Below are 22,347 nucleotides of genomic sequence, written 5' to 3'. Positions count from 1 at the left end.
TAATACAGAAAATGAGCCGCTGAATTCAATGGAACAAACCGCATTGCTCTACGACTTTTAGTTTTTTTTTTATGAATTTTTTTAGTGAAAAACTTTGATCGCCTCTGTAGCCGGAACCGTTGCCCGGAGCGGCTCCGGGTTTGGTCGAAAAAATAGATAAAATTAAGCGCTATCAGATGTTTTTTTGTTCGTTGCTCTAAGTCTTACAGTTTCGGAGAAAAACGCAAAAAAAGGTTTCCATTTTCACTTTTTTTCAATTTTCAACCGCCAATTACGGCAAAACTATTAGAGTTATCGAGAAACGGAAAAATGGAGGACAACCGGAATAAAAAACTCTACAAAATGGCATAGGACTCAAGGCGATATCTCGCAAAAAATTTTTCAATTTTCAAACGCCGATTACGGCCAAACTAAAAGAGTTAGGAGAAAATGCTTTTTTAGATCGGAAAGAGCACATCAAAATCTATAAGATAGAATTGGTTTTAGTTGATTTAGAGACACTTTAAAAATTGACCGATTTTAAGGGGGGGGTGTTAACTTTTTTTTAATTTTTTTTATTTTCTCATTTTTGGCTAAACTATTCGAAAAAGTGGAACTATTTTGATCCATTCCTATGCAAAATGATCCGGGAAATCGATTGGCATCGAGAAAATTGCCAAATTCCCAATAGTTTTTTAGTTATGAATTTTTTAAAATTTTACCAATTTTTGCATTTGTCTCCAATTTGCTCGAAAACTATTAGTCGGAGAACAATAATTTTTTTTGAAAATGATAGATAATTTAAAGAGCTTTCCAACGATAATACACTTCATGGGGTTATCTCTGATAGTTCCGGAGCTATTGCTTGACAAAAGTTCCGGGTACCCAAAATCGACAAAAACTGCGACGAAAATTGAAAAATCAAACTTCCAAAAATCGAACATATGGACTTTTTGTGGACTAAAAACAACTTTTGTGGGTTGTTAAGACATGTAGAAGTCCATAAAAATTTACTGGAGTGAGTTTAAAAAAAAAAAATTTTTTCACCTCTTTGAAGTTAAGTGTATTATTATAACTCAGGAAATTTTAGCAAAAAAATTGAAAATTTTAAATCTCGTGAAAAGTTGGTATAATACAGAAAATGAGCCGCTGAATTCAATGGAACAAACCGCATTGCTCTACGACTTTTAGTTTTCGAGTTAAGAATTTTTTTAATGAATAAAATTTTTCACTATGACAAATGGCTACCCTAAATTTAGGCAAAAATTTTTAAATTTTTAATTGTTGTGAAAAATTGATATATTATGTAAAATGAGCCGTAGAATTCAACCGAACAAACCGCATTGCTCTACGACTTTTAGTTTTTTTTTTATGAATTTTTTTAGTGAAAAACTTTGATCGCCTCTGTAGCCGGAACCGTTGCCCGGAGCGGCTCCGGGTTTGGTCGAAAAAATAGATAAAATTAAGCGCTATCAGATGTTTTTTTGTTCGTTGCTCTAAGTCTTACAGTTTCCGAGAAAAACGCAAAAAAAGGTTTCCATTTTCACTTTTTTTCAATTTTCAACCGCCAATTACGGCAAAACTATTAGAGTTATCGAGAAACGGAAAAATGGAGGACAACCGGAATAAAAAACTCTACAAAATGGCATAGGACTCAAGGCGATATCTCGCAAAAAATTTTTCAATTTTCAAACGCCGATTACGGCCAAACTAAAAGAGTTAGGAGAAAATGCTTTTTTAGATCGGAAAGAGCACATCAAAATCTATAAGATAGAATTGGTTTTAGTTGATTTAGAGACACTTTAAAAATTGACCGATTTTAAGGGGGGGGTGTTAACTTTTTTTTAATTTTTTTTATTTTCTCATTTTTGGCTAAACTATTCGAAAAAGTGGAACTATTTTGATCCATTCCTATGCAAAATGATCCGGGGAATCGATTGGCATCGAGAAAATTGCCAAATTCCCAATAGTTTTTTAGTTATGAATTTTTTAAAATTTTACCAATTTTTGCATTTGTCTCCAATTTGCTCGAAAACTATTAGTCGGAGAACAATAATTTTTTTTGAAAATGATAGATAATTTAAAGAGCTTTCCAACGATAATACACTTCATGGGGTTATCTCTGATAGTTCCGGAGCTATTGCTTGACAAAAGTTCCGGGTACCCAAAATCGACAAAAACTGCGACGAAAATTGAAAAATCAAACTTCCAAAAATCGAACATATGGACTTTTTGTGGACTAAAAACAACTTTTGTGGGTTGTTAAGACATGTAGAAGTCCATAAAAATTTACTGGAGTGAGTTTAAAAAAAAAAAATTTTTTCACCTCTTTGAAGTTAAGTGTATTATTATTACTCAGGAAATTTTAGCAAAAAAATTGAAAATTTTAAATCTCGTGAAAAGTTGGTATAATACAGAAAATGAGCCGCTGAATTCAATGGAACAAACCGCATTGCTCTACGACTTTTAGTTTTCGAGTTAAGAATTTTTTTAATGAATAAAATTTTTCACTATGACAAATGGCTACCCTAAATTTAGGCAAAAATTTTTAAATTTTTAATTGTTGTGAAAAATTGATATATTATGTAAAATGAGCCGTAGAATTCAACCGAACAAACCGCATTGCTCTACGACTTTTAGTTTTTTTTTTATGAATTTTTTTAGTGAAAAACTTTGATCGCCTCTGTAGCCGGAACCGTTGCCCGGAGCGGCTCCGGGTTTGGTCGAAAAAATAGATAAAATTAAGCGCTATCAGATGTTTTTTTGTTCGTTGCTCTAAGTCTTACAGTTTCCGAGAAAAACGCAAAAAAAGGTTTCCATTTTCACTTTTTTTCAATTTTCAACCGCCAATTACGGCAAAACTATTAGAGTTATCGAGAAACGGAAAAATGGAGGACAACCGGAATAAAAAACTCTACAAAATGGCATAGGACTCAAGGCGATATCTCGCAAAAAATTTTTCAATTTTCAAACGCCGATTACGGCCAAACTAAAAGAGTTAGGAGAAAATGCTTTTTTAGATCGGAAAGAGCACATCAAAATCTATAAGATAGAATTGGTTTTAGTTGATTTAGAGACACTTTAAAAATTGACCGATTTTAAGGGGGGGGGTGTTAACTTTTTTTTAATTTTTTTTATTTTCTCATTTTTGGCTAAACTATTCGAAAAAGTGGAACTATTTTGATCCATTCCTATGCAAAATGATCCGGGGAATCGATTGGCATCGAGAAAATTGCCAAATTCCCAATAGTTTTTTAGTTATGAATTTTTTAAAATTTTACCAATTTTTGCATTTGTCTCCAATTTGCTCGAAAACTATTAGTCGGAGAACAATAATTTTTTTTGAAAATGATAGATAATTTAAAGAGCTTTCCAACGATAATACACTTCATGGGGTTATCTCTGATAGTTCCGGAGCTATTGCTTGACAAAAGTTCCGGGTACCCAAAATCGACAAAAACTGCGACGAAAATTGAAAAATCAAACTTCCAAAAATCGAACATATGGACTTTTTGTGGACTAAAAACAACTTTTGTGGGTTGTTAAGACATGTAGAAGTCCATAAAAATTTACTGGAGTGAGTTTAAAAAAAAAAATTTTTTTCACCTCTTTGAAGTTAAGTGTATTATTACTCAGGAAATTTTAGCAAAAAAATTGAAAATTTTAAATCTCGTGAAAAGTTGGTATAATACAGAAAATGAGCCGCTGAATTCAATGGAACAAACCGCATTGCTCTACGACTTTTAGTTTTCGAGTTATGAATTTTTTTAGTGAAAAACTTTGATCGCCTCTGTAGCCGGAACCGTTGCCCGGAGCGGCTCCGGGTTTGGTCGAAAAAATAGATAAAATTAAGCGCTATCAGATGTTTTTTTGTTCGTTGCTCTAAGTCTTACAGTTTCCGAGAAAAACGCAAAAAAAGGTTCCCATTTTCACTTTTTTTCAATTTTCAACCGCCAATTACGGCAAAACTATTAGAGTTATCGAGAAACGGAAAAATGGAGGACAACCGGAATAAAAAACTCTACAAAATGGCATAGGACTCAAGGCGATATCTCGCAAAAAATTTTTCAATTTTCAAACGCCGATTACGGCCAAACTAAAAGAGTTAGGAGAAAATGCTTTTTTAGATCGGAAAGAGCACATCAAAATCTATAAGATAGAATTGGTTTTAGTTGATTTAGAGACACTTTAAAAATTGACCGATTTTAAGGGGGGGGTGTTAACTTTTTTTTAATTTTTTTTATTTTCTCATTTTTGGCTAAACTATTCGAAAAAGTGGAACTATTTTGATCCATTCCAATGCAAAATGATCCGGGGAATCGATTGGCATCGAGAAAATTGCCAAATTCCCAATAGTTTTTTAGTTATGAATTTTTTAAAATTTTACCAATTTTTGCATTTGTCTCCAATTTGCTCGAAAACTATTAGTCGGAGAACAATAATTTTTTTTGAAAATGATAGATAATTTAAAGAGCTTTCCAACGATAATACACTTCATGGGGTTATCTCTGATAGTTCCGGAGCTATTGCTTGACAAAAGTTCCGGGTACCCAAAATCGACAAAAACTGCGACGAAAATTGAAAAATCAAACTTCCAAAAATCGAACATATGGACTTTTTGTGGACTAAAAACAACTTTTGTGGGTTGTTAAGACATGTAGAAGTCCATAAAAATTTACTGGAGTGAGTTTAAAAAAAAAAAATTTTTTCACCTCTTTGAAGTTAAGTGTATTATTATTACTCAGGAAATTTTAGCAAAAAAATTGAAAATTTTAAATCTCGTGAAAAGTTGGTATAATACAGAAAATGAGCCGCTGAATTCAATGGAACAAACCGCATTGCTCTACGACTTTTAGTTTTCGAGTTAAGAATTTTTTTAATGAATAAAATTTTTCACTATGACAAATGGCTACCCTAAATTTAGGCAAAAATTTTTAAATTTTTAATTGTTGTGAAAAATTGATATATTATGTAAAATGAGCCGTAGAATTCAACCGAACAAACCGCATTGCTCTACGACTTTTAGTTTTTTTTTTATGAATTTTTTTAGTGAAAAACTTTGATCGCCTCTGTAGCCGGAACCGTTGCCCGGAGCGGCTCCGGGTTTGGTCGAAAAAATAGATAAAATTAAGCGCTATCAGATGTTTTTTTGTTCGTTGCTCTAAGTCTTACAGTTTCGGAGAAAAACGCAAAAAAAGGTTTCCATTTTCACTTTTTTTCAATTTTCAACCGCCAATTACGGCAAAACTATTAGAGTTATCGAGAAACGGAAAAATGGAGGACAACCGGAATAAAAAACTCTACAAAATGGCATAGGACTCAAGGCGATATCTCGCAAAAAATTTTTCAATTTTCAAACGCCGATTACGGCCAAACTAAAAGAGTTAGGAGAAAATGCTTTTTTAGATCGGAAAGAGCACATCAAAATCTATAAGATAGAATTGGTTTTAGTTGATTTAGAGACACTTTAAAAATTGACCGATTTTAAGGGGGGGGTGTTAACTTTTTTTTAATTTTTTTTATTTTCTCATTTTTGGCTAAACTATTCGAAAAAGTGGAACTATTTTGATCCATTCCTATGCAAAATGATCCGGGAAATCGATTGGCATCGAGAAAATTGCCAAATTCCCAATAGTTTTTTAGTTATGAATTTTTTAAAATTTTACCAATTTTTGCATTTGTCTCCAATTTGCTCGAAAACTATTAGTCGGAGAACAATAATTTTTTTTGAAAATGATAGATAATTTAAAGAGCTTTCCAACGATAATACACTTCATGGGGTTATCTCTGATAGTTCCGGAGCTATTGCTTGACAAAAGTTCCGGGTACCCAAAATCGACAAAAACTGCGACGAAAATTGAAAAATCAAACTTCCAAAAATCGAACATATGGACTTTTTGTGGACTAAAAACAACTTTTGTGGGTTGTTAAGACATGTAGAAGTCCATAAAAATTTACTGGAGTGAGTTTAAAAAAAAAAAATTTTTTCACCTCTTTGAAGTTAAGTGTATTATTATAACTCAGGAAATTTTAGCAAAAAAATTGAAAATTTTAAATCTCGTGAAAAGTTGGTATAATACAGAAAATGAGCCGCTGAATTCAATGGAACAAACCGCATTGCTCTACGACTTTTAGTTTTCGAGTTAAGAATTTTTTTAATGAATAAAATTTTTCACTATGACAAATGGCTACCCTAAATTTAGGCAAAAATTTTTAAATTTTTAATTGTTGTGAAAAATTGATATATTATGTAAAATGAGCCGTAGAATTCAACCGAACAAACCGCATTGCTCTACGACTTTTAGTTTTTTTTTTATGAATTTTTTTAGTGAAAAACTTTGATCGCCTCTGTAGCCGGAACCGTTGCCCGGAGCGGCTCCGGGTTTGGTCGAAAAAATAGATAAAATTAAGCGCTATCAGATGTTTTTTTGTTCGTTGCTCTAAGTCTTACAGTTTCCGAGAAAAACGCAAAAAAAGGTTTCCATTTTCACTTTTTTTCAATTTTCAACCGCCAATTACGGCAAAACTATTAGAGTTATCGAGAAACGGAAAAATGGAGGACAACCGGAATAAAAAACTCTACAAAATGGCATAGGACTCAAGGCGATATCTCGCAAAAAAATTTTCAATTTTCAAACGCCGATTACGGCCAAACTAAAAGAGTTAGGAGAAAATGCTTTTTTAGATCGGAAAGAGCACATCAAAATCTATAAGATAGAATTGGTTTTAGTGGATTTAGAGACACTTTAAAAATTGACCGATTTTAAGGGGGGGGTGTTAACTTTTTTTTAATTTTTTTTATTTTCTCATTTTTGGCTAAACTATTCGAAAAAGTGGAACTATTTTGATCCATTCCTATGCAAAATGATCCGGGGAATCGATTGGCATCGAGAAAATTGCCAAATTCCCAATAGTTTTTTAGTTATGAATTTTTTAAAATTTTACCAATTTTTGCATTTGTCTCCAATTTGCTCGAAAACTATTAGTCGGAGAACAATAATTTTTTTTGAAAATGATAGATAATTTAAAGAGCTTTCCAACGATAATACACTTCATGGGGTTATCTCTGATAGTTCCGGAGCTATTGCTTGACAAAAGTTCCGGGTACCCAAAATCGACAAAAACTGCGACGAAAATTGAAAAATCAAACTTCCAAAAATCGAACATATGGACTTTTTGTGGACTAAAAACAACTTTTGTGGGTTGTTAAGACATGTAGAAGTCCATAAAAATTTACTGGAGTGAGTTTAAAAAAAAAAATTTTTTTCACCTCTTTGAAGTTAAGTGTATTATTACTCAGGAAATTTTAGCAAAAAAATTGAAAATTTTAAATCTCGTGAAAAGTTGGTATAATACAGAAAATGAGCCGCTGAATTCAATGGAACAAACCGCATTGCTCTACGACTTTTAGTTTTCGAGTTATGAATTTTTTTAGTGAAAAACTTTGATCGCCTCTGTAGCCGGAACCGTTGCCCGGAGCGGCTCCGGGTTTGGTCGAAAAAATAGATAAAATTAAGCGCTATCAGATGTTTTTTTGTTCGTTGCTCTAAGTCTTACAGTTTCCGAGAAAAACGCAAAAAAAGTTTCCATTTTCACTTTTTTTCAATTTTCAACCGCCAATTACGGCAAAACTATTAGAGTTATCGAGAAACGGAAAAATGGAGGACAACCGGAATAAAAAACTCTACAAAATGGCATAGGACTCAAGGCGATATCTCGCAAAAAATTTTTCAATTTTCAAACGCCGATTACGGCCAAACTAAAAGAGTTAGGAGAAAATGCTTTTTTAGATCGGAAAGAGCACATCAAAATCTATAAGATAGAATTGGTTTTAGTTGATTTAGAGACACTTTAAAAATTGACCGATTTTAAGGGGGGGGTGTTAACTTTTTTTTAATTTTTTTTATTTTCTCATTTTTGGCTAAACTATTCGAAAAAGTGGAACTATTTTGATCCATTCCTATGCAAAATGATCCGAGGAATCGATTGGCATCGAGAAAATTGCCAAATTCCCAATAGTTTTTTAGTTATGAATTTTTTAAAATTTTACCAATTTTTGCATTTGTCTCCAATTTGCTCGAAAACTATTAGTCGGAGAACAATAATTTTTTTTGAAAATGATAGATAATTTAAAGAGCTTTCCAACGATAATACACTTCATGGGGTTATCTCTGATAGTTCCGGAGCTATTGCTTGACAAAAGTTCCGGGTACCCAAAATCGACAAAAACTGCGACGAAAATTGAAAAATCAAACTTCCAAAAATCGAACATATGGACTTTTTGTGGACTAAAAACAACTTTTGTGGGTTGTTAAGACATGTAGAAGTCCATAAAAATTTACTGGAGTGAGTTTAAAAAAAAAAAAATTTTTCACCTCTTTGAAGTTAAGTGTATTATTATAACTCAGGAAATTTTAGCAAAAAAATTGAAAATTTTAAATCTCGTGAAAAGTTGGTATAATACAGAAAATGAGCCGCTGAATTCAATGGAACAAACCGCATTGCTCTACGACTTTTAGTTTTCGAGTTAAGAATTTTTTTAATGAATAAAATTTTTCACTATGACAAATGGCTACCCTAAATTTAGGCAAAAATTTTTAAATTTTTAATTGTTGTGAAAAATTGATATATTATGTAAAATGAGCCGTAGAATTCAACCGAACAAACCGCATTGCTCTACGACTTTTAGTTTTTTTTTTATGAATTTTTTTAGTGAAAAACTTTGATCGCCTCTGTAGCCGGAACCGTTGCCCGGAGCGGCTCCGGGTTTGGTCGAAAAAATAGATAAAATTAAGCGCTATCAGATGTTTTTTTGTTCGTTGCTCTAAGTCTTACAGTTTCCGAGAAAAACGCAAAAAAAGGTTTCCATTTTCACTTTTTTTCAATTTTCAACCGCCAATTACGGCAAAACTATTAGAGTTATCGAGAAACGGAAAAATGGAGGACAACCGGAATAAAAAACTCTACAAAATGGCATAGGACTCAAGGCGATATCTCGCAAAAAATTTTTCAATTTTCAAACGCCGATTACGGCCAAACTAAAAGAGTTAGGAGAAAATGCTTTTTTAGATCGGAAAGAGCACATCAAAATCTATAAGATAGAATTGGTTTTAGTTGATTTAGAGACACTTTAAAAATTGACCGATTTTAAGGGGGGGGTGTTAACTTTTTTTTAATTTTTTTTATTTTCTCATTTTTGGCTAAACTATTCGAAAAAGTGGAACTATTTTAATCCATTCCTATGCAAAATGATCCGGGGAATCGATTGGCATCGAGAAAATTGCCAAATTCCCAATAGTTTTTTAGTTATGAATTTTTTAAAATTTTACCAATTTTTGCATTTGTCTCCAATTTGCTCGAAAACTATTAGTCGGAGAACAATAATTTTTTTTGAAAATGATAGATAATTTAAAGAGCTTTCCAACGATAATACACTTCATGGGGTTATCTCTGATAGTTCCGGAGCTATTGCTTGACAAAAGTTCCGGGTACCCAAAATCGACAAAAACTGCGACGAAAATTGAAAAATCAAACTTCCAAAAATCGAACATATGGACTTTCTGTGGACTAAAAACAACTTTTGTGGGTTGTTAAGACATGTAGAAGTCCATAAAAATTTACTGGAGTGAGTTTAAAAAAAAATTTTTTTTCACCTCTTTGAAGTTAAGTGTATTATTACTCAGGAAATTTTAGCAAAAAAATTGAAAATTTTAAATCTCGTGAAAAGTTGGTATAATACAGAAAATGAGCCGCTGAATTCAATGGAACAAACCGCATTGCTCTACGACTTTTAGTTTTCGAGTTATGAATTTTTTTAATGAATAAAATTTTTCACTATGACAAATGGCTACCCTAAATTTAGGCAAAAATTTTTAAATTTTTAATTGTTGTGAAAAATTGATATATTATGTAAAATGAGCCGTAGAATTCAACCGAACAAACCGCATTGCTCTACGACTTTTAGTTTTTTTTTTATGAATTTTTTTAGTGAAAAACTTTGATCGCCTCTGTAGCCGGAACCGTTGCCCGGAGCGGCTCCGGGTTTGGTCGAAAAAATAGATAAAATTAAGCGCTATCAGATGTTTTTTTGTTCGTTGCTCTAAGTCTTACAGTTTCCGAGAAAAACGCAAAAAAAGGTTTCCATTTTCACTTTTTTTCAATTTTCAACCGCCAATTACGGCAAAACTATTAGAGTTATCGAGAAACGGAAAAATGGAGGACAACCGGAATAAAAAACTCTACAAAATGGCATAGGACTCAAGGCGATATCTCGCAAAAAATTTTTCAATTTTCAAACGCCGATTACGGCCAAACTAAAAGAGTTAGGAGAAAATGCTTTTTTAGATCGGAAAGAGCACATCAAAATCTATAAGATAGAATCGGTTTTAGTTGATTTAGAGACACTTTAAAAATTGACCGATTTTGAGGGGGGGGTGTTAACTTTTTTTTAATTTTTTTTATTTTCTCATTTTTGGCTAAACTATTCGAAAAAGTGGAACTATTTTGATCCATTCCTATGCAAAATGATCCGGGGAATCGATTGGCATCGAGAAAATTGCCAAATTCCCAATAGTTTTTTAGTTATGAATTTTTTAAAATTTTACCAATTTTTGCATTTGTCTCCAATTTGCTCGAAAACTATTAGTCGGAGAACAATAATTTTTTTTGAAAATGATAGATAATTTAAAGAGCTTTCCAACGATAATACACTTCATGGGGTTATCTCTGATAGTTCCGGAGCTATTGCTTGACAAAAGTTCCGGGTACCCAAAATCGACAAAAACTGCGACGAAAATTGAAAAATCAAACTTCCAAAAATCGAACATATGGACTTTTTGTGGACTAAAAACAACTTTTGTGGGTTGTTAAGACATGTAGAAGTCCATAAAAATTTACTGGAGTGAGTTTAAAAAAAAAAATTTTTTTCACCTCTTTGAAGTTAAGTGTATTATTACTCAGGAAATTTTAGCAAAAAAATTGAAAATTTTAAATCTCGTGAAAAGTTGGTATAATACAGAAAATGAGCCGCTGAATTCAATGGAACAAACCGCATTGCTCTACGACTTTTAGTTTTCGAGTTATGAATTTTTTTAATGAATAAAATTTTTCACTATGACAAATGGCTACCCTAAATTTAGGCAAAAATTTTTAAATTTTTAATTGTTGTGAAAAATTGATATATTATGTAAAATGAGCCGTAGAATTCAACCGAACAAACCGCATTGCTCTACGACTTTTAGTTTTTTTTTTATGAATTTTTTTAGTGAAAAACTTTGATCGCCTCTGTAGCCGGAACCGTTGCCCGGAGCGGCTCCGGGTTTGGTCGAAAAAATAGATAAAATTAAGCGCTATCAGATGTTTTTTTGTTCGTTGCTCTAAGTCTTACAGTTTCCGAGAAAAACGCAAAAAAAGGTTTCCATTTTCACTTTTTTTCAATTTTCAACCGCCAATTACGGCAAAACTATTAGAGTTATCGAGAAACGGAAAAATGGAGGACAACCGGAATAAAAAACTCTACAAAATGGCATAGGACTCAAGGCGATATCTCGCAAAAAATTTTTCAATTTTCAAACGCCGATTACGGCCAAACTAAAAGAGTTAGGAGAAAATGCTTTTTTAGATCGGAAAGAGCACATCAAAATCTATAAGATAGAATTGGTTTTAGTTGATTTAGAGACACTTTAAAAATTGACCGATTTTAAGGGGGGGGTGTTAACTTTTTTTTAATTTTTTTTATTTTCTCATTTTTGGCTAAACTATTCGAAAAAGTGGAACTATTTTGATCCATTCCTATGCAAAATGATCCGGGGAATCGATTGGCATCGAGAAAATTGCCAAATTCCCAATAGTTTTTTAGTTATGAATTTTTTAAAATTTTACCAATTTTTGCATTTGTCTCCAATTTGCTCGAAAACTATTAGTCGGAGAACAATATTTTTTTTGAAAATGATAGATAATTTAAAGAGCTTTCCAACGATAATACACTTCATGGGGTTATCTCTGATAGTTCCGGAGCTATTGCTTGACAAAAGTTCCGGGTACCCAAAATCGACAAAAACTGCGACGAAAATTGAAAAATCAAACTTCCAAAAATCGAACATATGGACTTTTTGTGGACTAAAAACAATTTTTGTGGGTTGTTAAGACATGTAGAAGTCCATAAAAATTTACTGGAGTGAGTTTAAAAAAAAAAAATTTTTTCACCTCTTTGAAGTTAAGTGTATTATTATAACTCAGGAAATTTTAGCAAAAAAATTGAAAATTTTAAATCTCGTGAAAAGTTGGTATAATACAGAAAATGAGCCGCTGAATTCAATGGAACAAACCGCATTGCTCTACGACTTTTAGTTTTCGAGTTAAGAATTTTTTTAATGAATAAAATTTTTCACTATGACAAATGGCTACCCTAAATTTAGGCAAAAATTTTTAAATTTTTAATTGTTGTGAAAAATTGATATATTATGTAAAATGAGCCGTAGAATTCAACCGAACAAACCGCATTGCTCTACGACTTTTAGTTTTTTTTTTATGAATTTTTTTAGTGAAAAACTTTGATCGCCTCTGTAGCCGGAACCGTTGCCCGGAGCGGCTCCGGGTTTGGTCGAAAAAATAGATAAAATTAAGCGCTATCAGATGTTTTTTTGTTCGTTGCTCTAAGTCTTACAGTTTCCGAGAAAAACGCAAAAAAAGGTTTCCATTTTCACTTTTTTTCAATTTTCAACCGCCAATTACGGCAAAACTATTAGAGTTATCGAGAAACGGAAAAATGGAGGACAACCGGAATAAAAAACTCTACAAAATGGCATAGGACTCAAGGCGATATCTCGCAAAAAATTTTTCAATTTTCAAACGCCGATTACGGCCAAACTAAAAGAGTTAGGAGAGAATGCTTTTTTAGATCGGAAAGAGCACATCAAAATCTATAAGATAGAATTGGTTTTAGTTGATTTAGAGACACTTTAAAAATTGACCGATTTTAAGGGGGGGGTGTTAACTTTTTTTTAATTTTTTTTATTTTCTCATTTTTGGCTAAACTATTCGAAAAAGTGGAACTATTTTGATCCATTCCTATGCAAAATGATCCGGGGAATCGATTGGCATCGAGAAAATTGCCAAATTCCCAATAGTTTTTTAGTTATGAATTTTTTAAAATTTTACCAATTTTTGCATTTGTCTCCAATTTGCTCGAAAACTATTAGTCGGAGAACAATATTTTTTTTTGAAAATGATAGATAATTTAAAGAGCTTTCCAACGATAATACACTTCATGGGGTTATCTCTGATAGTTCCGGAGCTATTGCTTGACAAAAGTTCCGGGTACCCAAAATCGACAAAAACTGCGACGAAAATTGAAAAATCAAACTTCCAAAAATCGAACATATAGACTTTTTGTGGACTAAAAACAACTTTTGTGGGTTGTTAAGACATGTAGAAGTCCATAAAAATTTACTGGAGTGAGTTTAAAAAAAAAAATTTTTTTCACCTCTTTGAAGTTAAGTGTATTATTACTCAGGAAATTTTAGCAAAAAAATTGAAAATTTTAAATCTCGTGAAAAGTTGGTATAATACAGAAAATGAGCCGCTGAATTCAATGGAACAAACCGCATTGCTCTACGACTTTTAGTTTTCGAGTTATGAATTTTTTTAATGAATAAAATTTTTCACTATGACAAATGGCTACCCTAAATTTAGGCAAAAATTTTTAAATTTTTAATTGTTGTGAAAAATTGATATATTATGTAAAATGAGCCGTAGAATTCAACCGAACAAACCGCATTGCTCTACGACTTTTAGTTTTTTTTTTATGAATTTTTTTAGTGAAAAACTTTGATCGCCTCTGTAGCCGGAACCGTTGCCCGGAGCGGCTCCGGGTTTGGTCGAAAAAATAGATAAAATTAAGCGCTATCAGATGTTTTTTTGTTCGTTGCTCTAAGTCTTACAGTTTCCGAGAAAAACGCAAAAAAAGGTTCCCATTTTCACTTTTTTTCAATTTTCAATCGCCAATTACGGCGAAACTATTAAAGATATCGAGAAACGGAAAAATGGAGGATAACCGGAATAAAAAACTCTACAAAATGGCATAGGACTCAAGGCGATATCTCGCAAAAAATTTTTAAATTTTCAAACGCCGATTACGGCCAAACTAAAAGAGCTAGGAGAAAACTCTTTTTTCCATCGTAAAGAGCACATCAAAATCTATAAGATAGAATTGGTTTTATTCGATTCTGAGACACTTTTAAAATTGACCATTTTGTAGGGGGGGGTGTTAACTTTTTTTTAATTTTTTTTATTTTCCCAATTACGACTAAACTATTTGAAAAAGTGGAACTGTTTTGATCCTTACCTATGCAAAATGATCCGGGGAATCGATTGGCATCGAAAAAATTGCCAAATTCCTAATGGTTTTTTAGTTATGAATTTTTAAAAATTTTACCAATTTTTGCATTTATCTGCAATTTGCTCAAAAACTATCAGTCGGAGGACAATAATTTTTTTTGAAAAAAATAGATAATTCAAAGAGCTTTCCAACGATAATACACTTCATGGGGTTATCTCTGATAGTTCCGGAGCTATTGCTTGACAAAAGTTCCGGGTACCCAAAATCGACAAAAACTGCGACGAAAATTGAAAAAATCAAACATCAAAAAATCGAACATATGGACTTTTTTGGACTTTTAACAACTCTAGAGAGTTGTAAAGGCATATATAAATACGAAAAAGTATGATAAAACGAATTTAAAAAAAAATAATTTTTTCATTTTCTTGGAGGTAAGAGTGTATTTACACAGGAAATTTTAGCAAAAAAAATAAAATTTTTAAATATCATGAAAAGTTCGAATAATACAGAAAATGAGCCGCTGAATTCAATGGAACAAACCGCATTGCTCTACGACTTTTAGTTTTTGAGTTATGAATTTTTTTTGTTGGATAAAATTTTCCACTATGACAAATGGCTACCCTAAATTTAGGCAAAAAATTTTAAATTTTTAATTCTTGTGAAAAATTGATATAATATGTAAAATGAGCCGTAGAATTCAATCGAACAAACCGCAATGCTCTACGACTTTTAGTTTTTTTTTTTATGAATTTTTTTAATTAAAAACTTTGATCGCCTCTGTAGCCGGAACCGTTGCCCGGAGCGGCTCCGGGTTTAATCGAAAAATTAGAGAAAATTAAGCGCTATCAGATGATTTTTTGTTCGTTGCTCTAAGTCTTACAGTTTCCGAGAAAAACGAAAAAAAATGTTCCCATTTTCACTTTTTTTCAATTTTCAATCGCTAATTACGGCGAAACTATTAAAGATATCGAGAAACGGAAAAATGGAGGATAACAGTAATAAAAATCTCTACAAAATGGCATAGGACTCAAGGCGATATCTCGCAAAAAATTTTTAAATTTTCAAACGCCGATTACGGCCAAACTAAAAGAGCTAGGAGAAAACGCTTTTTTAGATCGGAAAGAGCACATCAAAATCTATAAGATAGAATTGGTTTTATTTGATTCTGGGACACTTTTAAAATTGACCATTTTGAAGGGGGGGGTGTTAACTTTTTTTTAATTTTTTTTATTTTTCCAATTACGACTAAACTATTTGAAAAAGTGGAACTGTTTTGATCCTTACCTATGCAAAATGATCCGGGGAATCGATTGGCATCGAAAAAATTGCCAAATTCCTAATAGTTTTTTAGTTATGAATTTCTAAAAATTTTACCAATTTTTGCATTTATCTGCAATTTGCTCAAAAACTATCAGTCGGAGGACAATAATTTTTTTTGAAAAAAATAGATAATTCAAAGAGCTTTCCAACGATAATAAACTTCATGGGGTTATCTCTAACAGTTCCGGAGCTATTGTTCAACAAATGTTCCGGGTACCCAAAATCGACAAAAATTGCGACGAAAATTGAAAAAATCAAACATCAAAAATCGAACATATGGACTTTTTTGGACTTTTAACAACTCTAGAGAGTTGTAAAGGCATATATAAATACGAAAAAGTATGATAGAACGAATTTTTTAAAAAAAATAATTTTTTCATTTTCTTGGAGGTAAGAGTGTGTTACACAGGAAATTTTAGCAAAAAAAAAACAAATTTTTAAATCTCATGAAAAGTTCGCATAATATAGAAAATGAGCCGCTGAATTCATTGGAACAAACCGCATTGCTCTACGACTTTTAGTTTTTGAGTTATGAATTTTTTTGTTGAATAAAATTTTCCACTATAGATATTGCCTATCTTAATTTTTAGCAAAAAACTTTGAAAGTTTACATCTTGTTAAAATTTGGTTTAGTCGTTTAAAATGGGCTGTAGAATTTACTAGAGCATACCGTTTTGCTCTAGGATTTTTAGTATTAGATTTATAAATAACAAACCCGGCGCATCCACCATTTTTCACGATGAATTATGCTTTTAAATAGGTCCTTCAGTTAAACCTAATTTTTTGATGTCTTTATCAACTGAATAAAAGTAAAGAAAAAAAATCGAAAAATAAAGAAACACTTAATGTTTCTGTTTTTTTTCCAGATCAGCTAAAATTTTTGATACATTATATTTCCTGGATTCATTTTGTTGTCAAATTCATAAAAATAATATTAATAATAGTATAAATAAAATTAATAATTATTATTATAATAATGATAATATTTATTATTATAATCATTTTTATACTTATTATAATAAAGATTTGTTGTTAGTCTATTAAGTATATTTTTATTACAAACAACATCCGGTATGGTCTAGTGGCTAGGATACCTGGCTTTCACCCAGGAGGCTCGGGTTCGATTCCCGGTACCGGAATCGGTTTTTTTTTAAGTCTGAGTTGTCTACTGCATTTGTACGCTATTTGTACAAATTTTTCAACAAAGAATCGTTTGATAAAAAATTACAGCTTTTGCTTTAGGAAAAATCTGTAATGAAAAAAAATTCCACGAATGTGAAATAAATCTACAAATCTTTTCGTTTGATAATATTAATACTGGTAATAATTTTAAAAAATCGCATTTGGTAAAACAAAAAAATGATAAATCCAATTTAGGTAAATACTTTAACACCAGTCTGTAATTAAAAAGCTGTCAATGCAATTTAACAGTTAGTTCATGTCGGTGCAATTAAAACGTGATTTTTTCTCTTGAAAAAGTCATGTCGCTTCACATAATGTGTCCTTTGTTGGATTACCAACTAGACTGTGTATACAAATTAAACTAAATCCACTTGCCAAACACAAACAGAGCCCATCAAAAGAGTCAAAATTCAACTTGACACACCATTTATCCAGCCATGTCCAATTACATAGATCCGTCTCCATTGTTACCTGTACCTACCTGTCCTGGTGTTTTTATGTTTGTACATTTGAAAGCTCATCCACACATGTATGTGCAAATAATGCTCAACGAGCACCTGGCACAGCTACTGGTTGATGCTGTGTAGGTTTCCTAGCAACATAAGATCAATATAACAATCAAACGCGCAGCGAAACGACTACGCCCTGGTTCTTAAATACTCTCGACCCAGAATGGACCGAAATAAATTGGGGACCTTAAATTTGTTTCTCTCGTATTATTAACAAAAATAAAAAGGGATGCGAATTGGGCGGACGTAAAAGACTCGAAAATGGATGTGAAACGGGCCGCTGGTTCCAATCTATCTATCAGCGAGATTGGACGGTGACATAATAAATCTTAACACCCACATACGGGCATCATGCCGAGGACTGGACAAATACGTAACGGAATTTTGCGGAATTATTGAGGAAAATAAATCAGGCTTCAGTGAGTTTGCGCTGGGAAGTTGTCGATTGCCGGCGGACATGATGACGATTAAAATGAATGAGGAGGAAGGTGGAGGAATGGGATATTAACCAACTTCGTTGATTATGCACAAGGACTACACAGACTGAACCATTTTACTAACAACATTAAAATTTCACGCAGACTACTCCTGATACATGAACAAGTTTTAACATTGTCACAAACACTATAACAATTTTTGAAATCGATAAGTACACCCCTGTTATGAGTTTTTTGTGCTTAATGAAATATTGGGAACGATCTTTGTAAATGATATTATTGTAAATTATAAATAAAGAAACGTGTTATAAAACTGTAAAAATTTAATAAACAACTTTCGTTATGATACTCGCATATTGTTCTTAATATCTTGTCCCATTTTTATCACGACTTTTGTAATAATTTATTGTGACATTTTTCAGGTGTCATTTTTTCCTACGCTTGTTTGATCGCATGTTATTGAATTTTGTATTTTTTAACTTATTAAAAATTATTTTAATTTTACTTTATGACGTGTGGCGCTCTCTGTTACGATATCAAATAAATGTGCTTTTTTGTCGATAGAAAACAGATGGCGCCCTTTATTATAATTGGATATAATTTAATTCGTGACTGTAATTAAGCAAACGACGCAATAAATAATTGAACAACAGTGGTCATTTGATTTTAACAAACTAGGACTCAACTGAAAAACTTATAAATTTGGTTTATAGCGAATAGAAATCTGTGAAGCCTCCTTTGTTATTTAAATAACACTAAAAGCGACATTATTATCAATTGTCAGGATGGCCGAGCGGTCTAAGGCGCCAGACTCAAGGTTTCCTTGCCTGCACAGCAGGATTGATGAGCGTTCTGGTCCTCTCTGAGGGCGTGGGTTCGAATCCCACTCCTGACAAAGCTTTTTTTTCTTTTTTTTAAACCAAAATTTGCAAAAATAGTTATTGTATGAATTAAATTTTATATTTGGCAATGGTAATATTAATTTCGCTTGGCAAAATGGAAATAATAAGCGTTCATGATTGAAATTTTGTACTGAAAAGATATCCCACAGCGGGGCAGCACTTTCCGGTAACCGAAAGCTCCTCCCCGGGTAACCATGGCGACAGCTTCCTCTTTTGTTCTCTTTAGAGCTTCACGGTTAGAGGGGTGCAATAAAATCACGATCAAAGCCAGTGGCGGGGTTGATAATTATTATCAAGGAATTTAAAACTCAATTATTAAATAAAATTTACCTCGCATAAGTATTTCTTTATTGCTTTACTTTAAAATAAGGGTTCGGGATATTTTTTTAGGGTCAAGAAAATACACAGATTTACTATACAAGTAGCAATCGTAATCAGCAGGCAGGATAATGAAAAAATATAAGTAAATAAAATAAAATGTAATAAATAAAAAATAGCCTAAAGATTTTTATTTTTGCATCGATATAGTATTTTCCTTTACCAGGATTTGTTTATATCTACAAACCAATCGGAACTTGAATAAAACTATATCTCGTCAAGGGTTTAGAAGGAGAGCTTTTACTCAAAGTATAGTTTAAAACAAAGATATCTTATTACCTGTTTTATGAAAGCTCTCGCACGCATTGTCACAGAGCTTTAGATACGCCGCTGCTTTTAACCCTAAGCGTTTTCTCAATGGGGTCGCATCTGTCAATTTTTCGCGTCTAGTTCAACAACTAGTGTTGTAGTGGTTTAGTATACAATGACAAACACACCAAACATTTAAACCAAAATAATAAAAATCTCAGTGACGAAACTAAAATCATTTTAATACGAAAAATTACCAAAAGGCAGTGATAGTGATTTAAGGCAACAAATTATGTGTGTTTACTTGTGATTCGTTTACAACTTAAGTATACAGTGCCCAGCTACGAAATAATCCAACAACAAATAGTATGAGAAAGTTTTATTTAAACCATTGAATTACATAATTAGTCTATAATACAAAAAATGTTAAAATGAAAGTGAGCTGAAAGAAATTTCCGAAATTAAACCAAATTAAATCACGTAAAAATAGTCCCCGGAATTGTGAATTTAAAAACCATGAAATCATTCGAATGTGAATCGTCTTCAGAAGGCGACGAACCCACCATCCACCCCATCTCACGGACGATAGCGCAGCCTCCGCAGTGGCTGCGCGGGAACTCTGCCCCCGGCTGGGGGTGGCAAACTGGCGTGAGTCCAAGTATAGGCAACTGTAGTTTTTTTTCAAATTTTTAATTTAATTTTTTGGACGCTGGACTAGTTGTAACAGCTTTCTTATTTTAATCTTTATCCGGACGCTCCACTAGTTGTAATAACATCCCTAATTAAATCTAGTGCGGCTCCTCAACCGGTGGTCCGAGCTCCTCATCCGGCGCCTTAGATCAAACGAATTTCGCTCCCTTTACCTCAACCGAAGAGGGTCAAATCCCCGGCAGACGCACCCCTTTAGGAGCCGTGGGATTAGGCGGCTTCTACTTCCAAGGCTGTCAACCCAACATCGCTAGCCACGGGCCACCCTCCGACGAGAACACCCCCGACCCGACCGACTCCACCCAACCCAACCGGTAAATAACACAAACACCTGCCCTATCAATTATTTGCGATTTTAGGCCGCAACATTCCCGAGCGTCCCAAAACGCCAATCCCTCCAAAGCGAAGAACAGACAGGGAAAATCCGTCCGATTGAACATAAACGCAAGAGAAAGGCGGCGAATGCACGACTTGAACGACGCTTTGGACGAACTTAGAGCTGTGATCCCGTACGCACATTCGCCCTCAGTCAGGAAACTGTCCAAGATTGCCACACTGCTCCTGGCCAAGAACTACATTCTAATGCAAGCCAACGCTCTGGAAGAGATGAAGAGGCTGATTGCCTACTTGCAGGGGACTGCAGGAGGAGCGGCTATTGTGGCGCCGCCAGGGTTCGACCTGCAGGGCTTTCCTGCCGCCGCCAAGTTCCTGCAACAGCAACAGGCCCTCCAAGCCGAAAATGCCAGGAACAGTGAGGGCAACAACGGAAGCTCGGGCTCCGCTATGTGAATGAAAGATGCTCAAGTTTTATAATTTCGGCAAAAACTCCAAAAATTACTAGAGAATAGGCGATAGATTTTAAAAATCGTGAAAGTCTAGCTTTTATTAGTAGAACCTAGTCGTAACTTTTAAGATTTTTATTTAACGGTAGACGCGAACAAAGAAACTAAAGCAATATTAAAGTAAACGTTGTAGCAATAATACTGATAAAGATTTTTTAACGTTAACAATCATAGCACTCAACTGCTAAATGTCCAGAAATTCTAGTCAATTGTAATTAGTGATGATGTGTAATGTAAAATAAACCGATAGATACGTTTGTAAAATGAAATAGAGAAATAAAGTTTATGTCCACAGCTTGTTTGTTTGTTGTAATTAATTACGCAACTGAATTAGTGCACAATATTTATTTGTCAAAGCTTTTATGCAGCTTATTGAAGTTAAAGTCACACGTTTATTAGAAAAAGTTGTGTCATTGACTCTACTTTCTCAGGCATTAAGTGTATCTGATAACGAACAACGCTAATTACGTCAGCTTTTGTATATACTTTGGACGTAAAATCCATAAAGTCATGTCTACGCCAAATAAAAAACTGCATGCATTGCATTCATTCTTAAATCAGTCTGATCTTGATACAGCTTGAATTTATTTTAATTTTGTGCACATTTTAATTTTTGATTTAATTTTTAACTTGTTCGGTTTGGAGCTTTTACTTGTGACTGTAAATTGTCTAAAGTTTTTAAAACCAAAGAAATTAAAATTAGAGTTTGAAATATTTCGTTTCAAACAAGAAAATTTAACAAATAATAATAGCCTATATACGTATGAAGGAGACAGCGAAATCGCCAGGTACTATTAATGAAAAAAATAAAAAAATGTTTAATTAAAATTTAATTCAGTAAAAGGAATACTAAAACCGCAGTAATTTTCTTAACTCATGGTTCGTGGAATACAAACCCGTAATTTACTAATTTAAATAAGATTAAACATAAAACTTTAAATTAGTAGGTAAGCGAAAGGCCACCAGCTGACGAAAAATTATTTAATTATTATTTGATCAGTAAATATGAGCAAAAAGTGGGTGAGTCTGCTAAAAGTATTTATTTTTACTGTATCTCAAGAACTAATGATTACACAGAATTCAGCGTTTCCTGTAAACACTTAATTTTTTACTACAATTGTGCTAACAAAATTTAAGTTTTCAACGTGTAGTTACAAATTTAATGTTAATAAGGAAAACGGCACAAATTAAATGTAAAACCATCTCCTCCTAATTTGATGTGTGGAAATACGACTCCGAACCGTCGAAATTCCAGGGCAATATGATCACTCGATAATTTCATTGTCGATTTTCTTTGAATCAAATTACAAAGTGAATAGAAGCTTTGCGAAACCCACGACTGTCTTAATTCAGTTACACGTTATGTGCCGGCAGTCAACAGAATTCAAGCAATTTGGCAAAATTTTAATTGGGAGAGACCTTCCCCACCGACCAGAACTGATATTTATTGAGTTTTGGGCCACCGTTGGCATTTTTCCACGAGTAAACAACTTCCGCAACCTT

At 32.9% G+C, this 22,347-nt stretch overlaps 1 protein-coding gene and 2 non-coding genes across 3 annotated transcripts; all 3 read left to right on the top strand.

The window, feature by feature from the left end:
* The first annotated feature begins 16,704 nt into the window (after positions 1-16,704).
* TRNAE-UUC (transfer RNA glutamic acid (anticodon UUC)) lies at positions 16,705-16,776 on the top strand. Its single transcript has one exon. It is a non-coding gene; the product is annotated as a tRNA-Glu (tRNA).
* A 1,768-nt stretch (positions 16,777-18,544) lies between these two features.
* On the top strand, positions 18,545-18,660 carry TRNAL-CAA (transfer RNA leucine (anticodon CAA)). Its single transcript has 2 exons — positions 18,545-18,582; positions 18,616-18,660. It is a non-coding gene; the product is annotated as a tRNA-Leu (tRNA).
* Positions 18,661-19,391: 731 nt separating this feature from the next.
* Oli (Olig family) lies at positions 19,392-21,139 on the top strand. Its single transcript, XM_969700.4, has 3 exons — positions 19,392-19,942; positions 20,087-20,316; positions 20,362-21,139. The coding sequence occupies exons 1-3, from the start codon at positions 19,811-19,813 to the stop codon at positions 20,789-20,791; spliced, it is 792 nt and encodes a 263-aa protein (XP_974793.1). The 5' UTR covers positions 19,392-19,810; the 3' UTR covers positions 20,792-21,139.
* The last annotated feature ends 1,208 nt before the right edge of the window (positions 21,140-22,347 follow it).

The sequence above is a fragment of the Tribolium castaneum genome, chromosome 5 (assembly GCF_031307605.1).
Source record: "Tribolium castaneum strain GA2 chromosome 5, icTriCast1.1, whole genome shotgun sequence".
In the NCBI taxonomy this organism is placed as follows: domain Eukaryota; kingdom Metazoa; phylum Arthropoda; class Insecta; order Coleoptera; family Tenebrionidae; genus Tribolium; species Tribolium castaneum.
Note: the sequence above shows the minus strand (reverse complement) of the source record. Positions and strands in the feature narration are given on the sequence as shown.